This window comes from Carassius auratus, chromosome 38 (assembly GCF_003368295.1).
Source record: "Carassius auratus strain Wakin chromosome 38, ASM336829v1, whole genome shotgun sequence".
NCBI classification, from domain to species: Eukaryota; Metazoa; Chordata; class Actinopteri; order Cypriniformes; family Cyprinidae; genus Carassius; species Carassius auratus.
The window spans coordinates 23,051,518-23,078,636 of NC_039280.1; the positions used below are offsets into that span (position 1 = coordinate 23,051,518).

Consider the following 27,119-nt stretch of genomic DNA (forward strand, 5'->3'; position numbering starts at 1 on the left):
AAACCTGGTGTACTTTTTATTTGTTATAATGTATCTGAGTACAAAAATAGTGTCTCCTTTTCATGCAGAGGACACATCAAATAACCCCTACCCTTGCTTCATCATTATCATATGAAAAAAAAAGAAACGCTTGTTCATATTTTTTTCCCAACACTAACCAATATATTATATAAGGAAAATAGCACTACAGAATAATAAAAAAAAAACAAACACTAAAATAACCTGACATGAGGCGCTTTAAATAATACATAAGTTACCATCATAGACAAGCATATTGTTTTCACTTTTTTATTTTCCCTTGTACGTTAATGTTTCTGGAAACATTTATTTATTTTGTTCTTGATAGGAAACATACCTCTAAATTGTGAAATAGAATTGTCCTGCAACAAAGGGGCTTCATTTAAACTGTAAAGTGTAAATGTGTTTTTAATGCAAGTTCTTTATTAGCAGTCATATTAAAGTTCATAGTCAAGTTGGCCCACTAAATAATTTTGCATGTAAAGGTAAATAAGGCAAAGAATAGCACATAATTAGCATTAATAAAATAATAACACAGACTGGTTTAATATGGAACGTTTCATTGCTGATAGCCGCTAAAATGACAATAGCTTTCATGGTGGTGTACTTGATTTGCATGAAAATAAACAGTTTGCATTCAATGCATAGCAGCAAAGAAGTGGGGTGTCAAAGAATAATACATCTCTTTTCAAAAACTCGAAAATGTCTTCTTTATATTTTGCTTGGGGATTTAAGTTACATACTTTCAGCTGTAGCAATATTAAGAACACAATGTTTGGGAATGAAAAGTTTATATTATATAAAAAAAAAAAAAAAAACATGTTCCCTTTCCCGTGAATAGAGCAATGTTTGACAGCAGAATCAGATGGAAAAAAACAAACAGAATAAAATAAAATTCATATTTATAACATAAAATAATAATTTCATTTCAAAGCAATGCCCTTGAATCAAGTGTAAGGTTTCAGTCAGTGAACATAATTGAAAAACTAACCATGGCATAATTTCAAACAATAATAAAAAATAAAAATAAAAGTGCCATTATAGCATAAGATAAACTGATTCTTACTCCACATGTATCAGGCACATTCTAAAAAGTTCATTCTGATTTTGAAAAATTTCAATGTTCCTTATGCAAGGTGAAAGAATATGTCACCTTTACATTAATTGATTCCAATGTCTCTTTTGTCATCAATCATCATGGAGAAGTGTTGTCCAGCACCCCTTTCTAAGCCTGTTTTTTCCATGGCTGTGATTGGTGGGCTGTTTCCAGTGCTAGCCTTGTCCGTGGCCAAAGTAATGGCAGGAAGCTGGGGGACTCCTCCACTCTGAATGACGGATATTTCATTGTTCCTCATTGCTAAGCCATTCGTTATAGCTGCTGCGTATCGGCTCCAGAAGTTTTGGTCCACATTCATGGCCCGTGCTGCTAAATCCTTTTGAAACACTTCACTGAATTTCAGGGCATCACTGCCTAGAAGGGCAATTGGGTTTTCCACAGACAGACGTCTACCTCTACGGGCAGGAGTGTTATTCCACATATGGGTGCCCATGTGCACCTGTAGACAAACAGAAATTAAAATAAAATAATTTTACACTAGTTATGGAATATGTGTGTCTGTGTTGCAGCATATGTGTCTGTAGCATTGAGATGTTACAAAAATGACCCATGTTGCGACAATCACCATGCGTATATTATTTATTTATTCTTTTGATTGACGAGATGGTGGAGATTTGACAGTAAAGTACAGGCAGAGAGGGGGAATATGACTGGGCTTGAGTCTGACAAAGGACTGGCTCCAGCCCTTTTTACATATTGGGAACAGAACATTATTCAACAATGGTAAGCATTTTATGAAAAAAATTGTAATAATAATAATAATAATAATATTTTAAAAGCTCATATATATTAAGTTACTAATTTGTTAAATAAAATACAATATTGATCACACATACCTTGAGATTACCCTTGGTAGTGAACGCTCGACCGCAGACAGAGCAGCCGAAGGGTTTTTCGCCAGTGTGTGTGCGCTCGTGGATCTGCAAGGCACTGGCTGAAGAGAAGTTCTTCCCACATGCACTGCAGTTGTGTTGCTTAGGGGTCCGTCTGGGAGGGGGTGGTCCAGTGAGTGAGGTGACACCCGGTATAATCGCCTCCGAGCGTGAGGTGGGAGACTGCAAGCCAAATGCAGGGAAAGGCCCCTCTTTTAGCACGTTTGGTCTACTGCAAGCATTTATCTCCAGTTTCACCGCAGTAGGCACATTTTTAGCATCCCGTTCAGCAGACCTTTGAGCATTTTCTGAGAATAAAAAAATATATATTTTAATTAAATCGGCAGTGTAATTAAATAAAAAAATACCACAATATTAATTGGTGCCCGGGGAGCAGTTGAGGGTTCGGTGTTTTGCCCAAGGGCACCTAAGTCGTGGTAATGAAGGTGGGAGAGAGCGCTGTACATTTATTCCCCCCTCCAACAATTCCCACCTGCCTGAGACTCAAACTTGCAACCTTTGGGTTAGGAGTCCGAATCTCTAACCATTAGGCCACGACTTTGCCCCTTATGACTTATATTTGTAAACTGGATTTTGTATTGAGACTACATTAATAATTTTTGTTGACATAACCTGACAGTTGACTTTGAATTCCCTGCATGCTTGGCAGCACATCACCAAGCATCACTACCAGATAATCGAAAATGGGCAAAAAAAATTTGATCCCTTACAATTGCAACGAAGGGCAATTAGCTATAAAGACCAAAATAAATTTTTGTACCAGTAAAGTTGGGAAATTTAACATGGGGAGTCTATGGGATTGACTCCCTTTTGGAGCCAGCCTCTGGCGGCCAGTCGATGAATTGCAGTTTTAGTCACTTCCGTGTCGGTTTAAAGAGAGGGAGCAGAAGGTTGCTGCTTGATTAAAACCAAATGCACGAAATATTAAAGTCCGGAACCGGAAATCAAGGGGTTATGACGTCATTGGCAGGCGACACAATGACACTATGGACACGGTCCTTTTCACTAGTTAAAATTGCTTATTCCTCTGGATTTAAACATTCTCCAAAACATTTGGGATAATGTAAGAACACAAGTCAGCAGAACATACAACACTAGTGGTTTTTGGATATTTTAATAAAAATAAAAAAAATCTTCTATATTGTGCCTTTAAAGAAGATGTTATGTTATGTTGCAGTCTTTGTGTGGTTACTGTTACTGTAAAGAGTAGAGCTTGTGTTTAGGCTGTGAGCTACAAGATGACTACAGTGTATGTGTGTTGCTTTACTCAGTGAGAATAACTGCTAACAGCAGTACTGAGACTAGTCCCTTCTTACTTGTTCATCACATTCATTTCATATAATAAAAAAATTATGTTATATTTAATATGTTAACATGCGCACTGCAAGTAACTTAATTGGGTTCAATGAGCATTTTTGTGTGTGTGTGTGTGAACAGTTTTTACTGGTATCATATAGCAGTTTTAGCTTACCGTGTTCCTTACTGAAAAGGTGCATGTTGAAATTGTTTTCTTTCTTGACTGTAGAGTTTATAAGCTGGATTCCTGTTTGATTAACAGTCATCTCGTTGACTTTATTTTCTGCAGGGCAATCTGTTGCTTCAGATTTTACTATGGCTGTTGCCTCTGGGACTTTAGAGGAGAGGTTCAGAGAGAATGAATGCTCATGTTGACCCTCAGGTTGACTGTTGGGATAGGGTGAAATGTGAATAAAGCTAGACGAATGTGGCATCAAACTACTTCTCATGCAATGGTTCTCCATCTCACCAGTGGTGCTAGAGCCCAGAGCATGAAGATCATTATCCATAGGTCCGCACCTGACCATCTTTTTTCCATTAGATTGGCTAAAATTGAGGGATGAGTCGCCTCCTACATTTTGAATTTCTGATAGACTGGATGGAAGAGATGAGGTAGGTGGTGGACTGTCTGAAAAAGAGCTCAGAGCGTTTTCATTGTTCTCCACAACATCCCCTTCTTCTTCAAATGAAATATTATCAAGACAGTCATCATCATAAGTGCTCATGCTGTCAAAGCTCTCCATATCTGTATCTTTCTCATAGATGGTTTCTGCCAGAGGAGTGTTTGGAATCTGCCCCACCATGTGCATACGTATGTGCTGCTGGAGAACAACAGCATTCGTGAACTTTTTCTGACAGATCGGACATGAATGCTGAATCCGAAGAGGAGGTTTTGCACGGTGTACACCAATGTGTGTCTTTAAATTACCCTTTGTGGTGAATGCTCGTCTACACACCTTGCATTTAAATGGCCTCTCCCCTGTATGGATACGGTAATGCATCTTCAGTGCACTCTGACAACTTAGCACGCGGTGGCAGATAACACACTGATTGGGCTCCATCATCTTCTTGTCTATGTTTTCCACAAGCTGTTGGAGTTTCGATGTCTCAGATGTTTGCATAGAGTCTTGGAGACCACCAAATGGGAATTTGGCCTTAAACTTATCTGAGATGAGTGGAGGAGAGGATGACTTATTATCAGCCGAAGGAGCATCAGTGGACTCAGTTACATTCACCTTAACAGGTTTTTCTGTAGACATGGACTGCTGAAGCAGGCTGTTAGGGTTGTTGCCATTTCTAGTCATACTGTTTGATGGCAGGTGCACTTCTTCTGTATTGAAGCTCTGTGTGATCTCTCCTTCTCTGTTTGATTTAGGGGAGGCCGCAATGGTGGACATATCTGTCTCAGTGCCAGTGGGATTGGGCGACGACGATGCAAGTTCACCTCTGGCTGGAGACAGCCTATGTGGAGATCTTTCAGAGGGTGTGCTTGTAAATGAATCACTTAAGCTTTCAATAACTGGTACTGTGGGTGGCAACTGCAGACCCACTGAGGACAGCACTGTTGGAAGAATAGGCTTGCTGTCTAACCAAGTAGGTCCTGCCTTCTCTGGAGGAAAAGACATCCCATAGGGAATCCCAGAACTGGTAGGGATATTGTCAAGATATTCTGGGACTGGGTACGGGTTCATCTGAACATGAGGGTACTTCTCCTTGTGCCTTTGGAAGTGGACTTTGAGGTTTCCCTTTGTAGAGAAACGGTTGCCACAAATGTTGCATTTGAAGGGCCTTTCACCTGTGTGCGAGCGCAAGTGGATCTGCAAAGCACTGTCACTGCCGAACACTTTAGCGCAGAACCTACACTTGTGCTTAAAGAATGGGTCCTCTGAACTGGGCTTGCTGTCAAAAATTGAAACACTGGGCATTTTGCTCTTACGGTACTTCATCATAGCAGCAAGTGGGTCCAATGCACTGGCAGTGGCTGCAATACTGGCCAGAGGATTGGGAAATATGACTCCATTGGGAGGGCTTTGAGGTAGTAATGGTAGGTTGGCAGAAGGGCTAAGGATGCTACTCTGGCAAGCTGATAGTGGGCTAGGAGTGCTTATGGACTGAGAGTTACTAACGTTAGAGTGCGATCTGCTACAGGTGGGCAAGAGTGGGGATGCCCCGCTGCAGCTGAAGAGATGAGGACTGGAACTTGTTAATGAAGCAGTGGCATTCTCCAATGCTCTAGAGCTGATTTGTCCACTGCTTGGCTGGGAAGACAGCAATGGTGGCCTTGCTAGCATAGATGCCTGGGATACAGAAGCCTGCCCATTCACTGCAGAGGGCATGACCCCAGATAATGGAAGTACAGGGGGTGGAGCGATGCCCTGGAAATTGTAAGTGTTCGAGTCAGAGGGCAGGCTTTTTGAGGCAGGATTAAGGGCGGCTTGCGTAGGCTGCCTATTCATTACAGCGACCTGGCTGCGGATCTGCTCAATGAGCTGTAATTGCTGAACCTGCTGCTGTTGCAGTGCCATCAACTGCTCCAGAATTATGGGTATAGCAGCTGAGTTCAGCTTGCCTGCAGATCCCGCACATTGAATGCTCTGGGAAAACTGAGCAACGGCCACTCGGGTGCTGTGAAGAATCTCCAGGGTCACATTGGTGCTAGGCATGTCAAAGTGATTGGTTATTGATGGTGCAGGGGAAGAGGTAGTGTTTTCATTGTCAAGTGGTAGAGGGCTGAGGTTTGATGTTTTATGCTCAGGCAAACTTATATCCATTTGTTCATTCAGGTCGACGATCTGAGTTTCCTCATGCATCTCGTCAAATTTCTCAGCCAGCTCTGAGTTGAGCTCACTAGCCTCCATTTCTGCTGTTTCACTGTAGGTGCTCAAAAGGGACTCTGTCGGTGATCCGCGGGAAATGGCCTTCTCTTCATTCTTCTTTACTATCAGCACAGGGGGGGTTTCCGTGCATTTCTGCTGGTGTTCCAGCATTTCGGACCACTTGAAGAATTCAGCACCGCACCTCTCACACATGTGCATCTCTTCACCTCCGCTGCGGCTCTCCGTGCCACTGTCCTCATCAACGCCTCCCCTCAACAGAAGTACTGGGAGATAAAGACACAGAGAGAAAGCGTGTGAATAGAAATTTCTGAGATGATAGATTTTTCACAGCTATTCTTGGAGGAGTGAACAATATAGATAAACTAAATCAATTGTACCACTTTACCAATTACTGAAAGCCAGCCTCTTTGTGCTCATGCTCCAAAGACTCAGATGATAATTTTCCTTGCACAATCCATCAAATTATGCGACCTATCTATTGAATATACGGGAGCTTAATGAAATTCTATAGGGGATATTGATTTCCAATGTTTTTATACAATTCACAGCTGCACTGTCAGTTAAGGGGCAAATTGAGTCTTTGATTGACTAATCTGAACTCTCCATTGCTATCAAACACTCTTATTTCCTGATGAATTTGAAGAACTAATTCCTCTCCACTTGACATTGTTGAGTGAAATAGTTATCTCTTTTTGCTAAAGGTGTACAACCTTGACAAAATGGTTTCAGCTTTAAATGTGTTAAAAGCACAACTTACTTCAAATTGTTTTAAATCATGTCATATTTGATCATTAACACTAGTAAAAAACAATCTTTGTCATTTCACTACAAGTCAAAGCCTTTATAATGTAGTTATCGTTAAACAAATCTGGTCAGTGCCATTTTCTCATGTAAATTATACAATGACATAAACATGAAGTATAAAGCATGTCAATACTAAACAAGAATGCAAACTTCAGAAATGATCATTTCAAATCGAAGTGTAATGATCATCAAAGCCACACATTTTTTTATTTGTCATAAAATAAAACAGCAGTATTTGATAAGATTCTGATATTTGCATTTTGAAAACATAGAAAAGCCCAATGCTACATCAACTTAAACTGTATTTGCTCACTAAGGGGTTGGGTTTGGGTAATTTATGCACTTGTCAGAATTTTTCAGAGGAAAATCACACAAATAGATTTACACATAACATTTTTGGTGAAATGACAATGTGTCCAAACAGAAATAAAAAAATAGAGTAAAGCATTACATCCTATATTACCTGTATATGTTTGTATTTGTGTATAAGTGTGTGTGTGAGTGTGTGTGTGTGTGTTCTTGTTTTTTTGACATATCAGGATACATCTCTGTATATTGACATGGGTATGACACAGGTATTACAAGTAGAGGGTGACTTATGAGGACATAACCAATGTACACATTTTTCAAAACACTTATAAATCATACAGAATGAGTTTTTTGAGAAAGTAAAAATGCACAAAGTTTCCTGTGAGGGTTTGGGTTAGGTGTAGGGTTGGTGTAGGCCCATAGAATATACAGTTTGTACAGTATTAAAACCATTACACCTATGGGATGTCCACATGCACTTTTAACAAAAACAAACATGTGTGTGTGTGTGTGTGTGCATTTTTTTCTTTTCTTTTCTATGCTTTTTTCTTTTTCCTTTAATATTTTTATTATTTTATAGTAATAGAGAATGCCACAGATGATTATATGGGTGTATTCAGTGTATTTGTCTTAAATACCCCATTTATCGTCTTGATGTAGCAACACTGAATATATCTATAAATAAAAATATTGCTGGATAAAAATTTCAGAAAAAGTGACAGTAAGAAAGATAAATTAGTAAAGAGGGGATGACAGAATATCTGAAATTATTTTATGGTCAGGTGTTGTTGTGTTTCTTCTCAATTTTTGTGAGCCTTCCTCAGAGTTGTTACAATGTGGGTAATTTGCTTGTCTAATTCCAGTAACCGTGTGGGTGGTCTGAAAACTATTAACAACGAAAGGTGAGCGCTAACGGAAACTGATCTAGTTAGGCAACCTATTAACTTAAGAATGTGCTGCAAATCTTAAAATGTTCACAGATTAGTCCGTATAGATATTGGCATTTAGTTCAAATGGAATCGCAAAAAAAAAATCATTTGGTGTTCCCAGTGAAATGTGTTCATGAGATAGATATATCAAGTTCTTAAATCAGAAAGAAAAGTCTGTGAGGCCCTGCTGCATGAACTACTACAAAGATGAAAAATAGGGAGATTCTTAGGGTGCTCAGCTGGTAACCGTGGTTTTGGTAGCTAGCTGGATAATTTCAACATGAGACAGGCAAAGGTTTCAACGTAAGTCTTAGAATAAATTTCCCAGACCCCAAAAGAAGAAAGCTAAAACGCTATTAGACAGTCGTCACAGTAGATGCCTGATGAATGACACTTGAAGGCAAACTGAAAGATGTAAAAGGGCAAACATGAAAGTGAAAATGATATCGTTGATGTCAACAAAAATAAGAGAAAACAATCAGCTAAGTACTTATACTGCATACGTGGATAAAACTGTTAGGTCAAATTATTAGTACTGATTAATTTTTATTATTATTTAAAATATAAACATAATTTAACATTAATTAAATTAGAAAACATTATGCCAATTAGTCTTTTATCAGATATAAATTATAGATGGTGTTAGTGGGTCCCTAAGTTACTTTAGTTTTTATTTTTTTCTTAAATGTACTGAAGTACCCATTGTGTAAAATTGCTGTATATTGCACATCCATTTTACTAAATTTCAAGTATACTTCAGCAGATGTTTTTTTTTTTTTTTTTTTTTTTTTTTAATTAGGTTTGTTTAAAAATAAAATAAATAAATTATTTGCCTGGCCTGTTGACTAAAGCAGACAATTTTAACAAATAAAAAAAGAAAAAAATTATAATAATAATAAAATAAAAAAACTAACCCACAGTTTAGACTTTAAACGTTCACGATTTAAAATGATTGATTAGGCTATTTCTACATCAATATTGTTGCATCAGGTTTTCACTCAAATCTTTTAATTACTCTTTGAACAGATCAGGCCTGATTTTAATGGATTCATCTGATTAAAACTGATCTGAAGAACAATAAACGTCTGTTTTCAAACCATACTCTGATTCTCTTCTTTAAGGTCGATCCTTGTGTAGCAGTAAATACTTTAACGCGATTTAAATGAACACACAACTTAGACACCAAACCAAGTGTGAGGACTTTTCATGTAGACAAGTAAGTAACTTAATTATCATGACAAAAAGAATTATTTTCACGCAAACAGAAGAATGTTGATGGTTTTGTTTGGGTCTTGCAATGGGACATTTTTGTAGGTTTTGCAGATCTTTTATTTTGGTGTCTTAGCTCGAATAAAGGCACAGCACTAATCTACCGTTACTGATTATAGCCTTATTAATTCATTTTAAAGCATGTTAGCTAAATCCTTTTGTTGTTGTTGTTGTTTTTTTTTTGTTTTTTTTTAAGCACTAAAATTGAATAAATATATGGCTTATACGTGTACAGTTCCTGATTAAGCAAATTAAATAGCTGAGAACACTATATTCCCTTAAATGTTAAATTACTTTTAACATAAATTGTTAGCATATTGCTAAAATACTAAAGACACTAGAAATTACTGCTGCATTTTTTAGAAAAAAAGTGTTCGGTATTTTTGTCAAATGACACATAACTAATGAACGTTTGACACGAAATTTCCAAAAGGTTGTTGCCTATTATATATAAACGCACTTTACTCGTGCTTTAATGTAGCCTACTCTTAAAATAAAGGTTCGAATAGCCAAGATTTTTACACCTAACAAATTTGATAACTTTATTCTCTGATTCTTTTGACATAATTCTTTTAAAAACACGGAAACCTAACATTACTTCAACCGTTAAATCTCCAAAGAACCAGTTAAAATGGCTCTCTATTTAAAGTAAGAACCATCGAAGAACCTTTATTTTTCAAGGATGTAAAACTTTGTCTTGAGTTCCATCTAGTCTACTTGAACTGAACACAGCATGGTATAAACTTACATAAGCTATGCTTACTAAATCAAGTTATTGTTTTTTTACTCAAAGGTTCTTTCTATTTATAAGTGTCCATTCTATGCCATGCATCCTACAGCGTGTTTTCAACACCACTCGAAACAAATCATAAAACATCGCGAATTTCTGACAAAAGAAACGTGTGTCTAAAGAGCCAGATAAGAGACTCGTATTTCAAATCACATACCGTTATCCGGACTTTTGTCCGACAATGCTCCTTCTTCGTCCGATCTGAGATGCTGAGGTTTCGCTTGCTTTCTTCGGGACATGTCTCTGCACTTCGCGTCGGTGCTCCGATCTGCAGACGCATTGGACGCAGGCAGTCCCGTACAGTCCCGGGGTCAGCGAATAAGAGATATTAGATGTTGTTACCGTTGTGCAGATTGCGCATGTCGGCGTTATAATGATAGAGAGGGTCATGTATTACGTTGCGCTGCATGTCGGATTGGCCGCGCGCCAGTAGACACTCTCTCTGGATATGGAAATGAGGGATGGACTGAGTAATTAGCCCGTTTCACTTCCTCACTCGTCCCACTTTTGCTCTCTGTTCATGTAGGACCACAAACTGGACGCAAACAAGTGCGTCTACAGCTCTGGGGATACTTCATAAGGCGTAAAGTCCATCCGTAGTTTGTTAAACAACACTTAAGTAACGTTAGGGAAACCAAGTCCACACGCCTTTTCAAATGACTGACAGTATGAGTTAGCCTACATCCAAGCAACTTTCAAACAGGTTCTTTCGACGTGTAACGTTATTGATTCTAGTTTAAGCATATCTGTCCATAAAATACGTTTTGTTTAATTTGTATATCCACACAAGAAAAGTTTGTCCTGAGAGGCGAATATCTAAGTTAACGTCACCTACTGTAAAAGCAGTTGCTTCGGAAAATAGTTGGTTATCTGGAGGCTTCGGGGAGTCTAAGAAGTCAAAAATGTTGACGGTTTTTAAGATGTTTCAATAGCCACAAAAGTTTAATTACAAGTTATTAGCCTACGCTAAACAGACACTCCCGAAGAGTCGCGTTCGCCTGAGGAGGTCACCATAGCAACAGTAGGCTGCGCGAACGCTTTCCGTTAGGATCTGTATGGGACGGTACGTCGACGAAACAGACCTACTGCGTAATTTATGACATTCTATACATTTACGTACAACAAGTATATCACAAAAGAGCGTTTGAGAAGTTTTGACTTATTGTATTATTGAGAAGAAAAAAAAGGACTGAGAGGAACCTGCACAGAACGCGCGCGCGAAATCCTGAAAGTTATAGAGGAACGTCAAGAACGCAGTCGAATGATTCACACACTTTTAGCGTGTAAGACAACAAACACAGTTCGTTCTGATGTCGCTCGGACCGTATGCGCCTTGCCGAGGAGGCATGCTCCAGTTCACCTAAATTAAAACTACTGTATCCCCGTTCTTGCGGATTGCAGAGTTGGATGCTTTCCATAAGTTGGATACTTTCGTGTAGGAGCTGAACTGAAACGGGCTTTCGCTGATTTTGTGCTGCAAATGTGCGTGTAACCCCCAGAAGAAGTCCTGGAGAGGTCCAGGAGGGCTGTTCTGTGTAAGCCTATTGCATTGGCGACCACTAGGATACCACAGAAGGATGGACCCCTGTTCAACCTGATCTTTTTTTTCTGTTTACTTTTTGTCTAACTTCACATCTGTTAAGAATCTCACTTCATAAGGAAATGATAATAATAATAATAATAATAATAATAATAATAATAATAATAATAATAATAATAATAAATAAATAAATAAATAAATAAGTTATGGCACTTATTTTGTGATCTGTGGTGTAGTGCCATATAAACATAACATAGTAAACTTCAGTTATGTGTCTATCATGATATTTAGCCGCTCTCATTGGATCAGACAACATTCACATCTGACCAGTATCGCTGGTGCATAGCAGCCAAAGGGCTCTAAATCAGCGATACATCATTTCCATTACAACACAAGTAGAACAATATATAAGCCTATTGATCGGCGTCTCTGTTACTCTTCTGGTGTAGAGAGATAAGCACAATATAATTTCGTTTGACCTATCTGTATGGCCAAGTGATGGATTGCCAGGGTAACCGAGGGCTTTTATCACAAAACTCTCCCAATGATGTACTATTGATTGTCCTTAACTAGCTTTTCTGGCAAAAATCAAAAGTCCCTTCCTCGCCATCCTCTTCATTATCAATAAAATTACAAAGTGGTGAGAACTGTCAAAATCCACCCCCAAGGGAAGTCTTTAAAACAGTTACTGTTGTCCGGGCTTTTCTGTTATCCATGCCATGTAGGATTAGGAACAGCCTATTCAAAATAAATAAATAAAATAAAAAAAACTTCAGATGAAGGAGATCACCCAGAAGGACAAAATATTTAAAATTCTGCATATGAAACTCTTAATAGGGTATTTTTGCCTGTGCGGTGGTTAATTGTGTTTTTGTTTTATTTTTCTTCACATTCCCCATCTGCTTTCATAAGAATGCGACAAGGCAGATTTAAATGAACTAATCGTCGAAGATACAGCTATTTTTTTTCTATATCACCATCTCACCTGCTAATCATGGATTACAGCTTCACAAAAATGTGTATGATGAACATTTTAGCTTTTCATTTAAAATAATTGCCTCTGTTGGAGCAGAAAAACTGTGTTTCAGTTCAAGCAGGCAATTCATGAGTTGTTTACCACTGAAAAAAAAAACACATTCTCTCCAAGTCTGTGTTTGTTGAGATTTATCATTAAATTAAAACTATGTTCATGTTTAGAATCTTTTCATGGTCCGTGCTATTTCTCTGTTCATTTTAGCCCCATTTTAGAATGCAGCTTTTTAACCAAGAACATATCCCACAGCTAAAAAACATCTTTCCCTGCTCTAAACACGATGAAGAGGGTTTGACTCTGAGTAGAAAGCACATCATCTCAGATAGATCAACAAATGAAGTGTCAGGGCGAAACTACACGAAGAACAAACAAAGCAGAGAAGGGCCAGTGAGATGGACAGATGTGAGATAGCACTGTTCCATGTGCCGAGGGCCTCTGGAAATTTCTGATTGGTTTAATTTACCACATCTAACGCGGCTGCTTCTCAAGTCTGCGACTTTTATCTAATGCTGTGAACCTCTATTGATTTCTCTTCTCTATCTTTAATGCAGGACTGGAGCAAAGAGAGCAAAAAAAAAAAAAAAAAGCACTTGCTAAATGGAGGACTGCTTTGAGATGGCTGCTATTCTCTGGCTTATTGCCTCCTGTCGGCCATGGTTTCACATGAGGTCCGGGGTGTCAGGTCCGCTTCCACCAATAAAGGCTGTGATTGACACTAGCGGGGGAGACTTGAGCTGGGAAAAGAAACTGAATCTCAATGTATGAGGGGTAAGTCAGGGTCTATTGTGAGGCCAGTTGGACCTGATACATCTAAGGCGAAATAAACGTTTTTAGCCGTGAGATACGGGTCCCTTGGCAGTACCGTGGTACAGTTTTGTATCCAATTGTCCAAAAAAAAAAAAAATACTTTTGCACTTTTACTGTATGCAACAAAGCAGCATGGAGATCTGTGTGCCGTGATATGCAACAGCATGTAGTAATTTCACCCCCATACTTACAGTCATTTACAAACACTTTTGCAGAAGCACTTCGCTGAAAACGTACACAAAGTTTTTGCTTTGTAAACAACCATGCAAAGAAGACGTTTCAGTTCTGTTAACCCGAGTCGTCATACCAACACACTATTTTTAATGAAAGACAGCAAATTTTAGGCACAAACAGGATTTTACGTATTTTATGTTCTTGAGGGAATAACGAGCAAAATAAGAGTAAAGCCAGTAAAAACAGTCATTAATTATTGGCTGTGAATGTGTGCAGTCTGAGATGGCAGGCGGAAGACTTGAGGCGCAAAGTAATTCAGTTACATTTATGACCTGAAAAAGAACAAACCCTGCTATTAGCATTTATTGGCATGCTATAGAGGAAAAGCAAGTAACTAATGAGTTTAATCTCCATTAGCTCAGATTCTCTGAACGCCTCACAGGAAGTATCTTCTGACATAGGATGCATAATCTAATCCAAAGGTAAAACTAATGTTAGACATGGAGAGTCTGTGGATTTGAAATCATAGGACATACTTTATATAAATATAATATCTGTGCATTGGTCGGTAGATCAGTAATTAATAATGCAGTCTATTGGTTCTTAAGGGAACATATTAGGAAAATACTGCATTTTATGAAGTTATAGATAATCTAGTTCAAAATACATGTGGCAAGTGATTAGAAATGCACTTTTTTTTTTTTTACTGATTATTATTATTATGTAACCACCATTTAAAAGTAATAATACAAAATTATTCACAGTATAACTTGAACACAAAAGAATTTTGCATAAAAAAGCGAAATAAAATCAAAAATTTTCCCGGTGATTGTTTTACATATATGATTATTATTTCTTTTTAATTAACATATATTTACAAACCTGTCACATGACAACAAAATGGCTTTCTGCATGTTGGTTACACCACATTGACTTTGATTTGACAGAAATGTTTCATTAAAAACGAAATTGCTTCACTCCTTATTTTTATTTAAATAGTAATTCAAATAGCTTTAACATGTCTTTATGCCAAAGTTTTATTTTTATTATTTTTATTTTTATTTTTTAAAGACTTTTAATGAGACATTGTCTTTTAAAATTAAATCACACACTACTTAAACTTATAAAATATATATTTTATGACATTTAATTAAGGAAATTGAAAACAAATCAATATTCATAGAAGATTCCATATATATATATATATATATATATATATATATATATATATATATATATATATATATCTAATATATATTCTTTTTTTTAGATTTTCTTAGATCCAGATGAAAATTAGAACCAGTGACCCATGTATAAAATGAAACAGTGTGTAAATTACAAATTTGATCAAAAATATGGTTATTCTTTTTTGGGGAAGAAGTTTGAATGAATTCTGTAATTTAATAGACACTGTGACAAAACTGCTATTTGTAAGTCAGACCTCACTGACAGCTCAATAAAGGAGCATATGGGGGACATCTAACCTTCCATGTCCAAAATTACTCTCTCAGTTGGAGGCTGGGGACAAGATAACGATTAGGAAGCTGTTTCCCTGAACATGCTGAGAGAGATGCAAAACCAGGTTAGCATGATCATCCGTCATTTAGTGGCTTTGACTTAAGCCTGTTGCCATTGAATAGTCCTCTGAATGCGTAAACTAAAGGTTAGCTCAAAGGTGCCTGGGGCCCTGATTGTTGCTGTCTTGAAAAAGTAAAACAAATTAATAGCACATTCTCTTGCGTGCCACTGGCCTTAGATCACAGATCACATTTACAGTTTACGATTGTAAAGAGCTGGCAGAAGTAAACAGACACTGACTAGCGGACGTGTGTGCCTGGTTTATGAGTCACCTCTGCCTCAGCATTCTGCTGTAAAGCCACAGACAAAAGTTCAGTAAACCAAGAGCAACAGAACCAGAACACCAAAGTCTAACTTAAATTTAATGGCAGAATGAATAACAAAAGTCACACGGTCCTGAACAGTTTGTCTGAGAAAAAAAAAGAAGATGTGCCTGATAAGTGTAATGAGATCTACAACTGGTTAGTAAACAGCTCTCTTGTTATAAATCAAGTTCTGTTGTAATGATGATTTGGTGTGTATACATAGGACAATAATAATCATCTGTGATATTTTATCACTACGAGCCAAACTTCATGTGCATTTGCTTGTTCATAACAAACTGTGGCACCTCTGTGTCGCCATAAGCATCTGTGTGTACACTGAAACGAAAAGAAAAAACAAGCCTTTGCTCGATTTTTATGTGTGTGTTGACTGAAAAGTGGGCTCCATCTGTGTAAACTCTCTGAAATAGTGACTTCCTCTCTCGTCTTAAACAGACGCTTGAGGCAAACCGCAGAGAAGTCACCATACATGTCCCTGATGGAAGAGAACCTGAGATCACCTCATTATAGCCTATAAGATGTTCTCCCTTTGGGCATTTTTGGAATACTTTCGATGTAAGGAATGTATCTTACATATATCTCACTTTGAGATCTGTTGGTTTATCATCTCACAGCTTTGTTTAAAAGTAGATAAAATTAGCTTTAAATAAGCTGTTGTTATAGGTCACTCAAGGCACTTCCTGTTTTTATCTTTTTAAACTATCCCTGCGCACCATTATGTGTGGAAGCGGAGGCACAGCTTTCTCTGAATGTGCTTAGTGAGACTATAGATTATATAGTGGCTATGTATTCATATATGATATCAAATCCTTTTTCCAAATACATATCACTCATTTGAACAATGTTAACTAATTCTGTCTAAAAATGTCCATTATGTCCAGAAGAGGTGGAGCAGAAGAACAAGATCAAATCATGTGCTCTTCAGAATCTTGTTTTACATTGTGCATGTACAATTTGATGACAAAATATTATTAGTTAAAATAGCAAAATAATAATAATATAATATAAGGTGATTAATATTAATATTATTAATTTTTGAAAATCTATAATACAATATTATTATAATTTTATTTATCATAGGTTTTAAATAATTGTAATCCTTTATAATAATAATAAATACAAAAATAATGTTGTTACTATTATTTTATAATTATCATCATTATTATTTGTTTTATATATGCAGTGGCTTAAATTGTTTAAAATGTAAAATGCACTAATGCCTTTGAGCTACAACAAAATATTAAATCAAGTGTCATTCTTAAAAAAAAAAGTTTTAAAGTCATAAATTTGATGAATTACACTCTGCTAGGACACCTTTGTGATCTTGAGAGGAACTGACTCCATACATCCACTAAAAATGATCTTGAGACCGGTTATTTAAAAGTCATTGCAAAACTTGCATAGAAAAGTGAAGTTAGTTCTGAGAAAATGTCTGGCGTCGTTTCTTGCTACTTGATTTTATTGTTTGTATCTGATACCATCAAGTGTACGAATACTTTTTTTTCGAGGGTAGCCTTGACAATTAAAATAAAACTGTTACTTAAGTGAATAAGCAGAATAACCAGACATTGTAAGGAACGTAGACACAGTCAGTCAACACTGTAGTGTTTGCCGTCTGTCTGGGCCGACATTTAATTGGTGAAGCTCAGTCATATCAACTAATTCTCATGGCATAGAGAAGACACATATCTCACTGCACCGTTAACACAGAACAAGGCCAGCGTCATTCACTGTTATTTTCCCAAAGGATAAAAAAAAACCTAAAGTCCCATATGTGAGGCATGGTCAGGGAACTTAAACAAACAAATAGAAGCAGGCGGTGGTGTATAGCCGTAATCCACACATCGTGGAAGAACATTCTTAAAATAGAAAAAATTGAAGTGAAGGCTACTACTGTGGTAACCTGAAATTTCTGGTTAGGGATTGACTTCCTCCCCTCACATCCTTATGTGACTCATTAAGAAAGCTGAGAGAATGACTGATTCGAGATTAGATCTGAAAACAGCAGCACTTACAAGCTTCGGAAGCAAATGTCAGGACAGTGAATGAGAACAATGAAGCTCAGTGGGACGATAAGATTTACAGATGTTTTTATGAGGCAGACCCTCTTCGTATATTCCTGAGTTTTTTCTCACTTGCTCTCTCTCCCTCTAAAGAAAATCTGCGCTACATGTTCTAGCCTTTTTTTTTCCCTGGGAGCAGCTCTTTAATCGTCGCTTTGGCTTTGACTTCCTAACGGTTGTAAACAAATGCAATTTTGCATTTCCTGTAGTCTAGACACAACAAAAGAAACGTTGGCAAGCCAAGTCCCAACACATGCTGTTTGCATAGCAGCTAACGGACTCCGACAAAACTTTTGAGGAAGAAACGATGTGAATGCGGGGTGTTGATAGCAGCCAACATTTTAATAAACAATATTTGGCAGGTCTTTCCAAAATAAAATAGGTGCACTTGGATACTGTTTTCAAGGTTTTATGCTATGCTTCAGTCTAGCCTGTTGTTTAATGCACAACATACTTTTTTTTTTTGCCAGAATAAAATTCCCTGATCCTGATTGTTATTTTGTAATAATGCTTCCATTCTCTTAATATAAAATTTGTTTTAATATCTTATTAATTTGTAAATCGATTATTTTATCTGAAGTGCCTCACAAATGAGGAACAATAGTTATTTTAATTGTTTCCCTGAGAACTAGAAAAAGTGTTCACTTGTTTCTATACTTGAAAACTATAAACAAGCCTCTTGGGTGAAAGATACAACCCTGGGAAAGCTTAGTCTAATATTTGTGCTCACCAGTATTTTTTTTTTTTTTTGTCTGCATTCATAAAATCGACAAATAAAAGAAATAAAATAAAAACATCTCAGCATTGGAGGACAAAGTCATGCTCCGGCAATACATCTGTGAGTTTTGAAACAAAGCTTTGTTTATAAGCTTCAGTCACTTGTGCTAATGAAAGCAGACACTTACTTGAAAAACTTTCCTTTTTTTCAGGAAAACACTCTAAACCAACATCCTGGTGTAAATTTGCAACGCGCAATACAAGCCGGATTGTGCACGGGACGGACGCGGGGCGCATACAAATGGCCCCCCGTCTAAAGTACCCCCTGTTTCTCTTTGGCCTCAGAAGGTAACGTACAATAAATCAACAAAAGAGCATTAATGCCTCCGCTGAGTATAGGAGAGGCTTCTGTTATTGTGCCTTTTTTTAAGTATTTAATTGGAAGGGTCCCTTGGAAACATTACCCGGCTCCTTCAGATGACTTTTCCCCAAATCTAAGAAAAGATTGATAAGAATTTCTTTCCTCCCTCTCTTAAATCTCTTCTGCATTTTTTTCCCATCCCTCTCTCCCTTTCAGGAGAGCCTGTGTTTTTTACCAAAGGGGGAATAAAGTTTCAAGTGCATGGCATTTGAAGGTAAGGGAGTGAAATCGGAGGCTGGTCGTTGGGGATAAGGCAAGGCTGGGAAAGAGGGAAGTTGGCAGTGGTGCCCAGCCAGACTCAGTGCCTTGAGCTCCCCCCTCCCTGCACCAGGTGTCTGCTACATTTAAATGATACTATTATTCATAGACAAGAGAGCAGGGTATTAAAAGTCCCCCCAAAAAATCATTTGCAATTGAATACAGATATAATCCTGGAAATATAAGTCTCCATTTAGGCCTTGCCATTAAGCTAACAAGGAGCCCTTTGTACAACATGTGTGTATTAATCACGGTCAGGGGAAAGGGGCAGGAAGAGAGAGAGTGGGAGAGAAAATAGAGAGCAAGTGAGCGAGGGAGGAGAAAAGAGGGAGAGAGAGAACACCATTCGTGTGTGTTCACATGCAAATTGAAATGTTGCTCATCAAAAACGAGCTTATCACTTTCCCTCTTGTTCTCGGCAGATTCGGCGGGCAAGTGCGAACCCAAAGTGCTTCAAATGGGGATAAATGGAAAATTTATTTGCATTTGTGAAATTTCAACACACACTTGATTTCTTTCAGCTGCACTATCTGAAGTGCACGAGTCCATGCGAGACGTAAAGGAAGCACACACTGCGTGCAGATGTCACAACGGCACGCAGGAATTCGTACAATAGGCCCGGGTTTCTCAAACCTACTGTGTGGGTTTCATTTTCCTGCAGATTACTTTGATTTGTGCACTTTTTCAATGTGGCAAATAGAGATTTTGGAGGGCCCTCAAGGCAGCCCCCAAATGCCCCTTACAAAACTCCTCTCCAGCAATCATTACATCACCATTTCTCTAAGCCGATTTTCAGCAAGTCTGGCTCTGTTATTAAAATAGTAATTAATTTTTTGTCTGAGGGAACAAAAGCAAGTTTTTTGTCCCCCACCAAGTGTCCCTGAAGAGGCCAGGGGTGTCTGTGAGGTCCTTTCTATCTAGTCTGCGGTCTCTAGACGTAATCCCCTCTAGTCTGGTACAGTAAGAGAGCTTTGATAAAGGGACAGAAGCAGACACCCACACCGGATCGATCTGGATCTTGGAATGTGTTTGATAGACTGGTGTCCCAAACAAGTGTGGCTCAACAATAGCATCCGTGAACTGAGTCAGGACGTCATTTATCTGCACAAAAGATACATCATAAAACAGAGAATGCTGCTGCAGTACAGACTTTAGGATTAGGATGCAGAAGGGATAAGAATTTTTGAAGAAGAAGAATAACAACAATTATATTTTGAAGAATGTTGTATTTTTTCCCTATACATATGGAAGTCAGTGGCTACAGTTAAATATTAAGTAGGTAATCAACTTTCTTCAGAATGTCTTCTTTTATGTTCAACAGAAGAAGGAAACTTACACAGGTTTGGAACAAGTGGAGGGCCGTATGTTTTGGGAACTATATGGACACGGCTTAGTTTGTTTAATACGAGTAGTCCTGAAACCGGACGTTTCCATAGCAGATTAAGTGTTCATAGTGAGGAGGTGTGGGGGCTTATGGGTAGAATCACTAGCAAGTGAGGCTTCAAGATCGAATTTTCCTTGGAAACACCAATCATGTTTAAAATCCATTTTGGAGAATATTGGGGGGTAACCCTAAGGGAATAAAAGTCTTTGAGCTTTCCGGACAGCCCATCTGCCATAAAACACCATTGTAAAGATGAACGCGGGTCCTAGAGATTGATGACTCCAAGTCTTTCAAAAAGCTGTTTGTATAAGTGGAGTCATGCTAAAAATGCGGCAATGATTGTATTGCGGTCATTCATCCGAAACAGAGCATTACTGCAATGATAAACAGTGTGTTTGACTTCATGGATTTAGTCAGCTGGTGTGCTTGAAAGACACAGGAAAAAAACATGTGAAAACATTTACCTTTCTCCAAAATTAAGTCGTTATTTCACACAGTCATAAATGCATGTCCTGAGTTACTCTGGGAGTCTCGGCTTCCCATCAGATCACAATGGAGATCTCTGAACACAAGCGTATGCGCGCCTTTCCCACCGCAACACCTCGGAGCATTTACATCTTTCCATATGAACTCTGTTGTGCTGTAGTGATGTCATGAGAATCAATGTTTGTTTATTTTTTAAGTGAACACTGTCATTAAGAACTAATACGTTTTTACTAATACAATGTATTGGGTTATAAAATGAGATAAAAAAGCTTTATCTCACCTGTTAAGAAGCAACAGGTCATAAAGCATTGTTTTTACATGCTCTCTGTCTTCCCCATAAAATGGCTTTGATTTGATTTGATTTTTTTCTATATTCTGGACAGCTGGGGCAGGGGGAGCTTTTCAGGATTTCACTGCAGCTCGGTGTGTCCAAGCAATAAGTGTGGGGCCAGTGCGGTAGTCACTGCAGGATTTAAAAAGACTTCCTCATGCAGAAAAATTTAATCTCCTTTCAGAAAATAAAAAAAAGGGAGAAGGGAAAGAAAACCCAACATGAGATTTTCCGTTCTTTATTACTTGTGCACTATCAAAGAGTTGTACATCTTAGTCTCTGCTCACCTTAAAATTTCTTTAAGTGTAAAAGTCACATTGACTGAAAAAAAAACCCATTAATTATTAATAATTATTATATTATATTACGCTTAATATTATCTAAATAAAATCTATTTTATATATCATGAATGTATTCATTCATTCATTCCCTATGAACAAACATGTTATACACTTTCTGGTTCTCAAATATTAATAGAACAGATCTGTTCATTTGATGTTTTAGTTATGAAGCAATAAAGTAATACATTTAACTGTTTTCTTACATTCTTTAAATAATACTTCTGAAAGGAAAATAGCCTTCTTTTCGGTCCCTTTTCAAAGTTTTAAAACCAAAATAAGTGTCACATGCCATCAACTGTGGGGATTTAAAACACGAGGACAGATTACCTGACCCTCCGGACACCTGATTTACTCTAAACCTAGAGCCTAAACATTTAGCAGGTCATAAGAGGAAATCCTCTGGCAAGATCTTCACAACACTAATGACCATATCTGACATGATCACCACTGTCTGGCAGCGCCCCAACAACCCTGGCACTAAAATTACCTGAGGGTCACACTCCTGGCATAAAGAGTGGCGGGAGACAGAAAGAGTGAGCACCTGCATGCCTGATCTCAACCTGTGCCAAGCCGAGGATCGGCAGAGTTGCTGGCATCAACCCAGAGATGAAGGCTGGAGAATACACCAGCGAGCATCATAAGTGGGGCTGACTCAGGATCCCAACCCCTGTCAACCCCCCCGGAGTAAACATATGCTGACAAATAACCTTGAACTAGTTCTGGTCTAAAAGTTAGTGTGGATAACACCTTCATAGAAGCCAGTGTGATATTATTATTATTATTTTTTTAAATCACATCTTGGTAGCTGTTTGAGCGCTATGTCCAATTCTTGTTGTAGAATCCTCTACTTATACAGAAGCAAACACTTTCCATCAACGTCGGTTTTCGTTTTGATCCCGATTTGTGAGAGTTATTTAAACAAGGTCTGTCTAGCTTGGAGGTCGGCTATCTAGAATCATTTCAGGGAAGTAATGAATACAACTCAGCCGTACAACATCTGTGCAGACATGCCTAAACCCTGTGGACTTTCTATGCTCAATTTAACACTGACAGAATCATATCTCTCTCTGCCTCTCCCTCTCTCTCTTGCCATTTGTAATTGGCTTTGTCACTAAGCACTCAAAATAAGTAATCAGCAGTCATATATACACAAATCGGTCACCAACGAAGGTTTTGGGGTGTTTCTGTGAATTCAGTTAAACAGTTTTAGTGACGTAAGCGGTTGCTAATGGGTTGGTGGATTAGGCGCAGAATGACAGAGAGGGTAACAGATTAGCCCCATCGTTTTGATTGATTATCAGCACACGACTCTAATTAGAGTGATTATTAGGAGTAGAGGCGGGCGACAGAGAGGGACGCACCTCTGTGGGGACTGCAAAAAGGTACAGTGTCCTTAAACAAGAAATATAGGTATCTTTATGCAAATTTTTATTCATTTTGGATGGAAAAAATACAATATATTTGTAATGTCCTATATTTCAGAAATACATTATTGCCTATGAAAAAATTATCTTAGTAACTATAGTTCATTTGTATTACCAAAGTTCCCGTGCATGGGTGAAACAAGTTGTAAGGGATCTATATTTTGCTATTTGAATACTGGTTTACATTATACAAAGCTTGTGCGTCCTACTGTAAAAGACATCAGCAAGCTATCTAATTAACAATAAGCATTTTATTTTTGTTTTAGTAGGACCGAAAATGTTTGTTGGGAAAGTAAACAGACTAAAAAGTAATGCCATACTGTCATAAAAACACGCAATAATGAGTAAGTGCATGACTATCTACATAAAATTAAACTTTCTTTATCATTTTTATAAGTGTGACGAACTTTACTTAAACATGAAACATTAAAAGTTGTAGTAGGCATTAAAGTTCTTTTTCTCTTTGGTGAGATTGAGTACACTGGTTCATCTGTGTCACATGTCCTGGCATAGCTGTCTCCCGGGTGGACAGAGGGGATGCTGGGAGCCTGGTGCGGCCATGGAAATGAGCCCCATTCATCGCCGGCTCTGAGCATATGGCGTTGCTTTGTCCCCAGCTACTGAGGCAGAAGTGATGCAATTTGTTGGCATGTCCTGTCATTTCAGCAACTCCCCAGCCCTTCATCGGCCCTCATAAACAACAACAGAGCAGAGAGCAGGGCGGCCAGAGAGAGCAGGTCTCAAACGCTCACTCACACTGCTGCACTAATGACTGAGGAACAGAGAACATGCAGCGAATGCACAGACATTCTCTCTCACTCTCGCTCTCTCTAGCTCTCTCAATGTGCTTTATCAGCACAAGAGATAACATTTAGGCTTTATTAGTAGTGTTATGGTCGATTAACTGTTTTCCTGTTTTTAACTGTTTAAAACAGTTAAAAACAGTTTTTAATTGGATTGCAAAATATTTATAATTTAAAATATTTTATAACTGATGTAATAAAAAAATGAATGAACAAATATGTACTTAATGTACTAAATATTTCTTAGATTTTACCATCAAGAGAAGCAGGCATATTGCTCTGTCGCATTTAATGACATGCAAGGTATACATTATTATTATTACTTTAGTATTATAATTTTTATTATAGTTTCTTAAGTTATAGAGGTCAGAAGACATATCGAGAAAAAATATATTAAAATATAGTATTATGTGTGTGTATAGACATGCATCCATATATTATACATATGCAATATTCTATTAGACAGATTAGTCAGATTACTTAAATTTTAGAAACATGTGTAACAATTAATGCTTTATTTTCAGTGAGTCACAGCATAAGATTAGTATTTCATCTGCACAAAATCATAAGCACGATTTTCATAAGCAAAGTTTCTATGGGTGACGCCGGTCAAAATATAATACTAAGAGAGAAGAAAATAGAAAGGAAAATATATAGGCCTATAATAACAAAGAAAACAAGTGAGCAAATACATTTTAATCAGTTGGTTTTGTTTGAAACTAAATATTTCAAACTTTTGTTTGACTAAATATGTTTTACAAGAAAAGTATTAGACAAGGTCAGGTTACTCACTTCTTCAAGTAACATATTACCAAATTTCCTATACATGAAAGTCAACAAGTCTTATTAAATTTTTTTTTTTTTTTAAGTATTAGACAAGGTCAGATTGTTCCTCATATAAAGGCAGTTAGGCATATGTACATCATTTTAATTTGTAACTTAATTTAGGCATCTTAATAAGTCATTATAATTATGTTTTATTATTGTTATCATTGGTGTTATTTATTCTAGCTTAATAAAATACCATTAAAGTCCCTTATACTCTCTCACTTTGTGTTCACTGGTCTATTATGCAAGAGAATGGGACATATGAGTGTGTTGAGGAAGTCAACATATCACACTTGTTATCAAATGTAAACTGTTGAGAGAAAAGTAAATACTTGGCCTAACTGTGGGGGGTCCTGTGTCTAGATTAAAAAAACAGCTGCTAAATAAAAACCCGACTGGACACAGTTCTGAGGCAGTTTTAGCAGTTTTAGTTTAATGCTAGTTTCACCATATGCTTCAAAACAGCTCCTCATGCATAGAGATACAAGTTTGTTTCAATAAAGTTGCGTTGTGTGAAAACAGAAAATTAAATTTGCTTTCATCGCTGTCAGCCGTGGACTTCAAGCTGTCAGCGATCTGATTAGCATCATAAAAACTCCCTGAAAGTCTGTGAGAGTCATCTTTGTGGATTACGGCGGATGCTTTGTGAGAAATTAAATCCACTTTGTGCCATTATTGTGGGATGTTTGCTAGTTGACTTCACCTTCTGGTGAGATCTTTAACGCTGGAGAATGTCTCCTGAGACTGAGGGAATAAAAGAGAGACCCCATGCTATGCTTTGGCGTCTGAATGGGGCATGCTGGGAAACGTCACATATAAATGAAATTACATCTGCTCCCATGCACTGTGATCCCTCTGAAACAGTTGCAATTTAAGTGGAGAAGGAAACATCAAAAACAAGTTTGGGAATTTGTCTGACACACTGTCTGTGTGTATTTTTTATTAATGTGTATTCGTATTGATACAGCGAGAAAGCAAGTATCTGTAATTTTTAAAGGTTAATGGAAAAGACCTGTGGTGTTTGAAATCATTTCAGGGCAGCGAGGACACGACTGTTCCAGCAGAGATTGATGGCTCTGCTTTTATGCTCAGAACATTCTGCAGCTACAACAACCGTCCTTATGACACGGTGGTGACGAAGAGTCAATCGGTGTGTCATTGTTCAGGGTCACTGACTGACAGGGTCAGAGTCTGACCACAAGCCTTCACACAGATCTACAGAGAGGAAAATAAAACTATCAGTCCATATTAAGACAGCCGTCAAAATCAGACCTAGAATCAGTATAGAGTCAGAATCAATATAAATCCATTACTGTACGACAAGAATCAGAATTGAGTCAGGGTTCAGATTAAGAATCAGAATAAGAATAAGAACACAGTTTCAAATCAGAACCAGAAACATTATTAATGTATTAACCAGTGCAAAAAAAATAAAAAATAATAAAAAATTATACTAACAAAACACACATGATCAGATTCACACTCAAATCCAAATTTATTTAGATTAAGAGTTAAATTTAGAATCAAAAATTCAGAGCCACAACCTTTACAGATGCATCAATTTGATAAATAAAATAAATAAATGATAAAACATGCAATAAAAGACTTAAAATCTGAATTTTAATCAGAGTAAGGGTGAAATTTAGATTTTGAACCAGATGCGTGACAAAAATAATGAGAATCAGAACTAAATCAGAAGTCAGACTGAGAGTCAGAATTAGAAGACAAAAATAAATTTGAATCAGAATTAGAATAAGAACAAGAAACATAATTAATCTGTCATTAACATATATTCATGAGTGTGACCAAAAGATGTAAACAAATGTTAAAAAAGTAAAACATGATCAGAATCACGTTCAAAATAGTTAGTGGAATCAGAACTAGAGTGAGAATTAGTATCAGAATCAGAACCAGAATCATTTAAATCCATTAGTGTGATCACAGCACATGACAAACAAACAAACAAACAAACATAATTAAAATCAGAATTGAAATCAGAATAAGATTTTGAATTAGATTCATTATTGAAACATCAATTTGACGACAGGTTATGATGAAAACAAACAAACAATAAAAAAATGTAAACCTGAAAAAAAATAATCTGAATTAGAATTTAAATGAGAATTATTATTTATTTATTAGTTTGATCACAGAAAGTCATAGAAGTCATATAAGCATATAAACAAACAATAATAAAAAAAACTACAACTTTTTTTTTTTTTTTTTTACTTTTTAGAGGAGTGACATCACATACAGTAGACTCGTTGCTTAAAATACCTTTCATTATCCTGTCTTCTCATCACTCATCCTTTCGTTCCCACCCTGTTTCATGTCCGAAACAGAATT

General features: G+C 37.2%; 1 protein-coding gene and 1 long non-coding RNA gene across 2 annotated transcripts in view; both read right to left on the bottom strand.

Moving 5' to 3' along the window:
* Positions 1 to 419: 419 nt before the first annotated feature.
* On the bottom strand, positions 420 to 11,782 carry LOC113057426 (sal-like protein 3). The gene is made up of 4 exons (XM_026224842.1): positions 10,420 to 11,782; positions 3,500 to 6,424; positions 1,972 to 2,315; positions 420 to 1,574 (listed from the first exon to the last, which is right to left on the bottom strand). The coding sequence occupies exons 1-4, from the start codon at positions 10,499 to 10,501 to the stop codon at positions 1,179 to 1,181; spliced, it is 3,747 nt and encodes a 1,248-aa protein (XP_026080627.1). The 5' UTR covers positions 10,502 to 11,782; the 3' UTR covers positions 420 to 1,178.
* A 13,347-nt stretch (positions 11,783 to 25,129) lies between these two features.
* LOC113057451 (uncharacterized) overlaps positions 25,130 to 27,119 on the bottom strand; it is a 3,374-nt gene continuing 1,384 nt past the window's right edge. The window contains exons 2-3 of the long non-coding RNA XR_003277819.1: positions 27,051 to 27,095; positions 25,130 to 25,988 (exon numbers count right to left, since the gene is read on the bottom strand). This is a non-coding gene — a long non-coding RNA (uncharacterized LOC113057451). The remainder of the gene's footprint in view (positions 25,989 to 27,050; positions 27,096 to 27,119) is intronic.

Coding starts and splice junctions, on each gene's coding strand:
- LOC113057426 (XM_026224842.1), bottom strand. CDS start 10,501: ATGTCCCGAAGAAAGCAAGCGAAACCTCAGCATCTCAGATCGGACGAA. Junction 2,316..3,499: donor CCTTTTCAGTAAGGAACACG/GTAAGCTAAAAC, acceptor TTTTATTCTCAG/AAAATGCTCAAAGGTCTGCT. Junction 1,575..1,971: donor CTACCAAGGGTAATCTCAAG/GTATGTGTGATC, acceptor GTTTGTCTACAG/GTGCACATGGGCACCCATAT.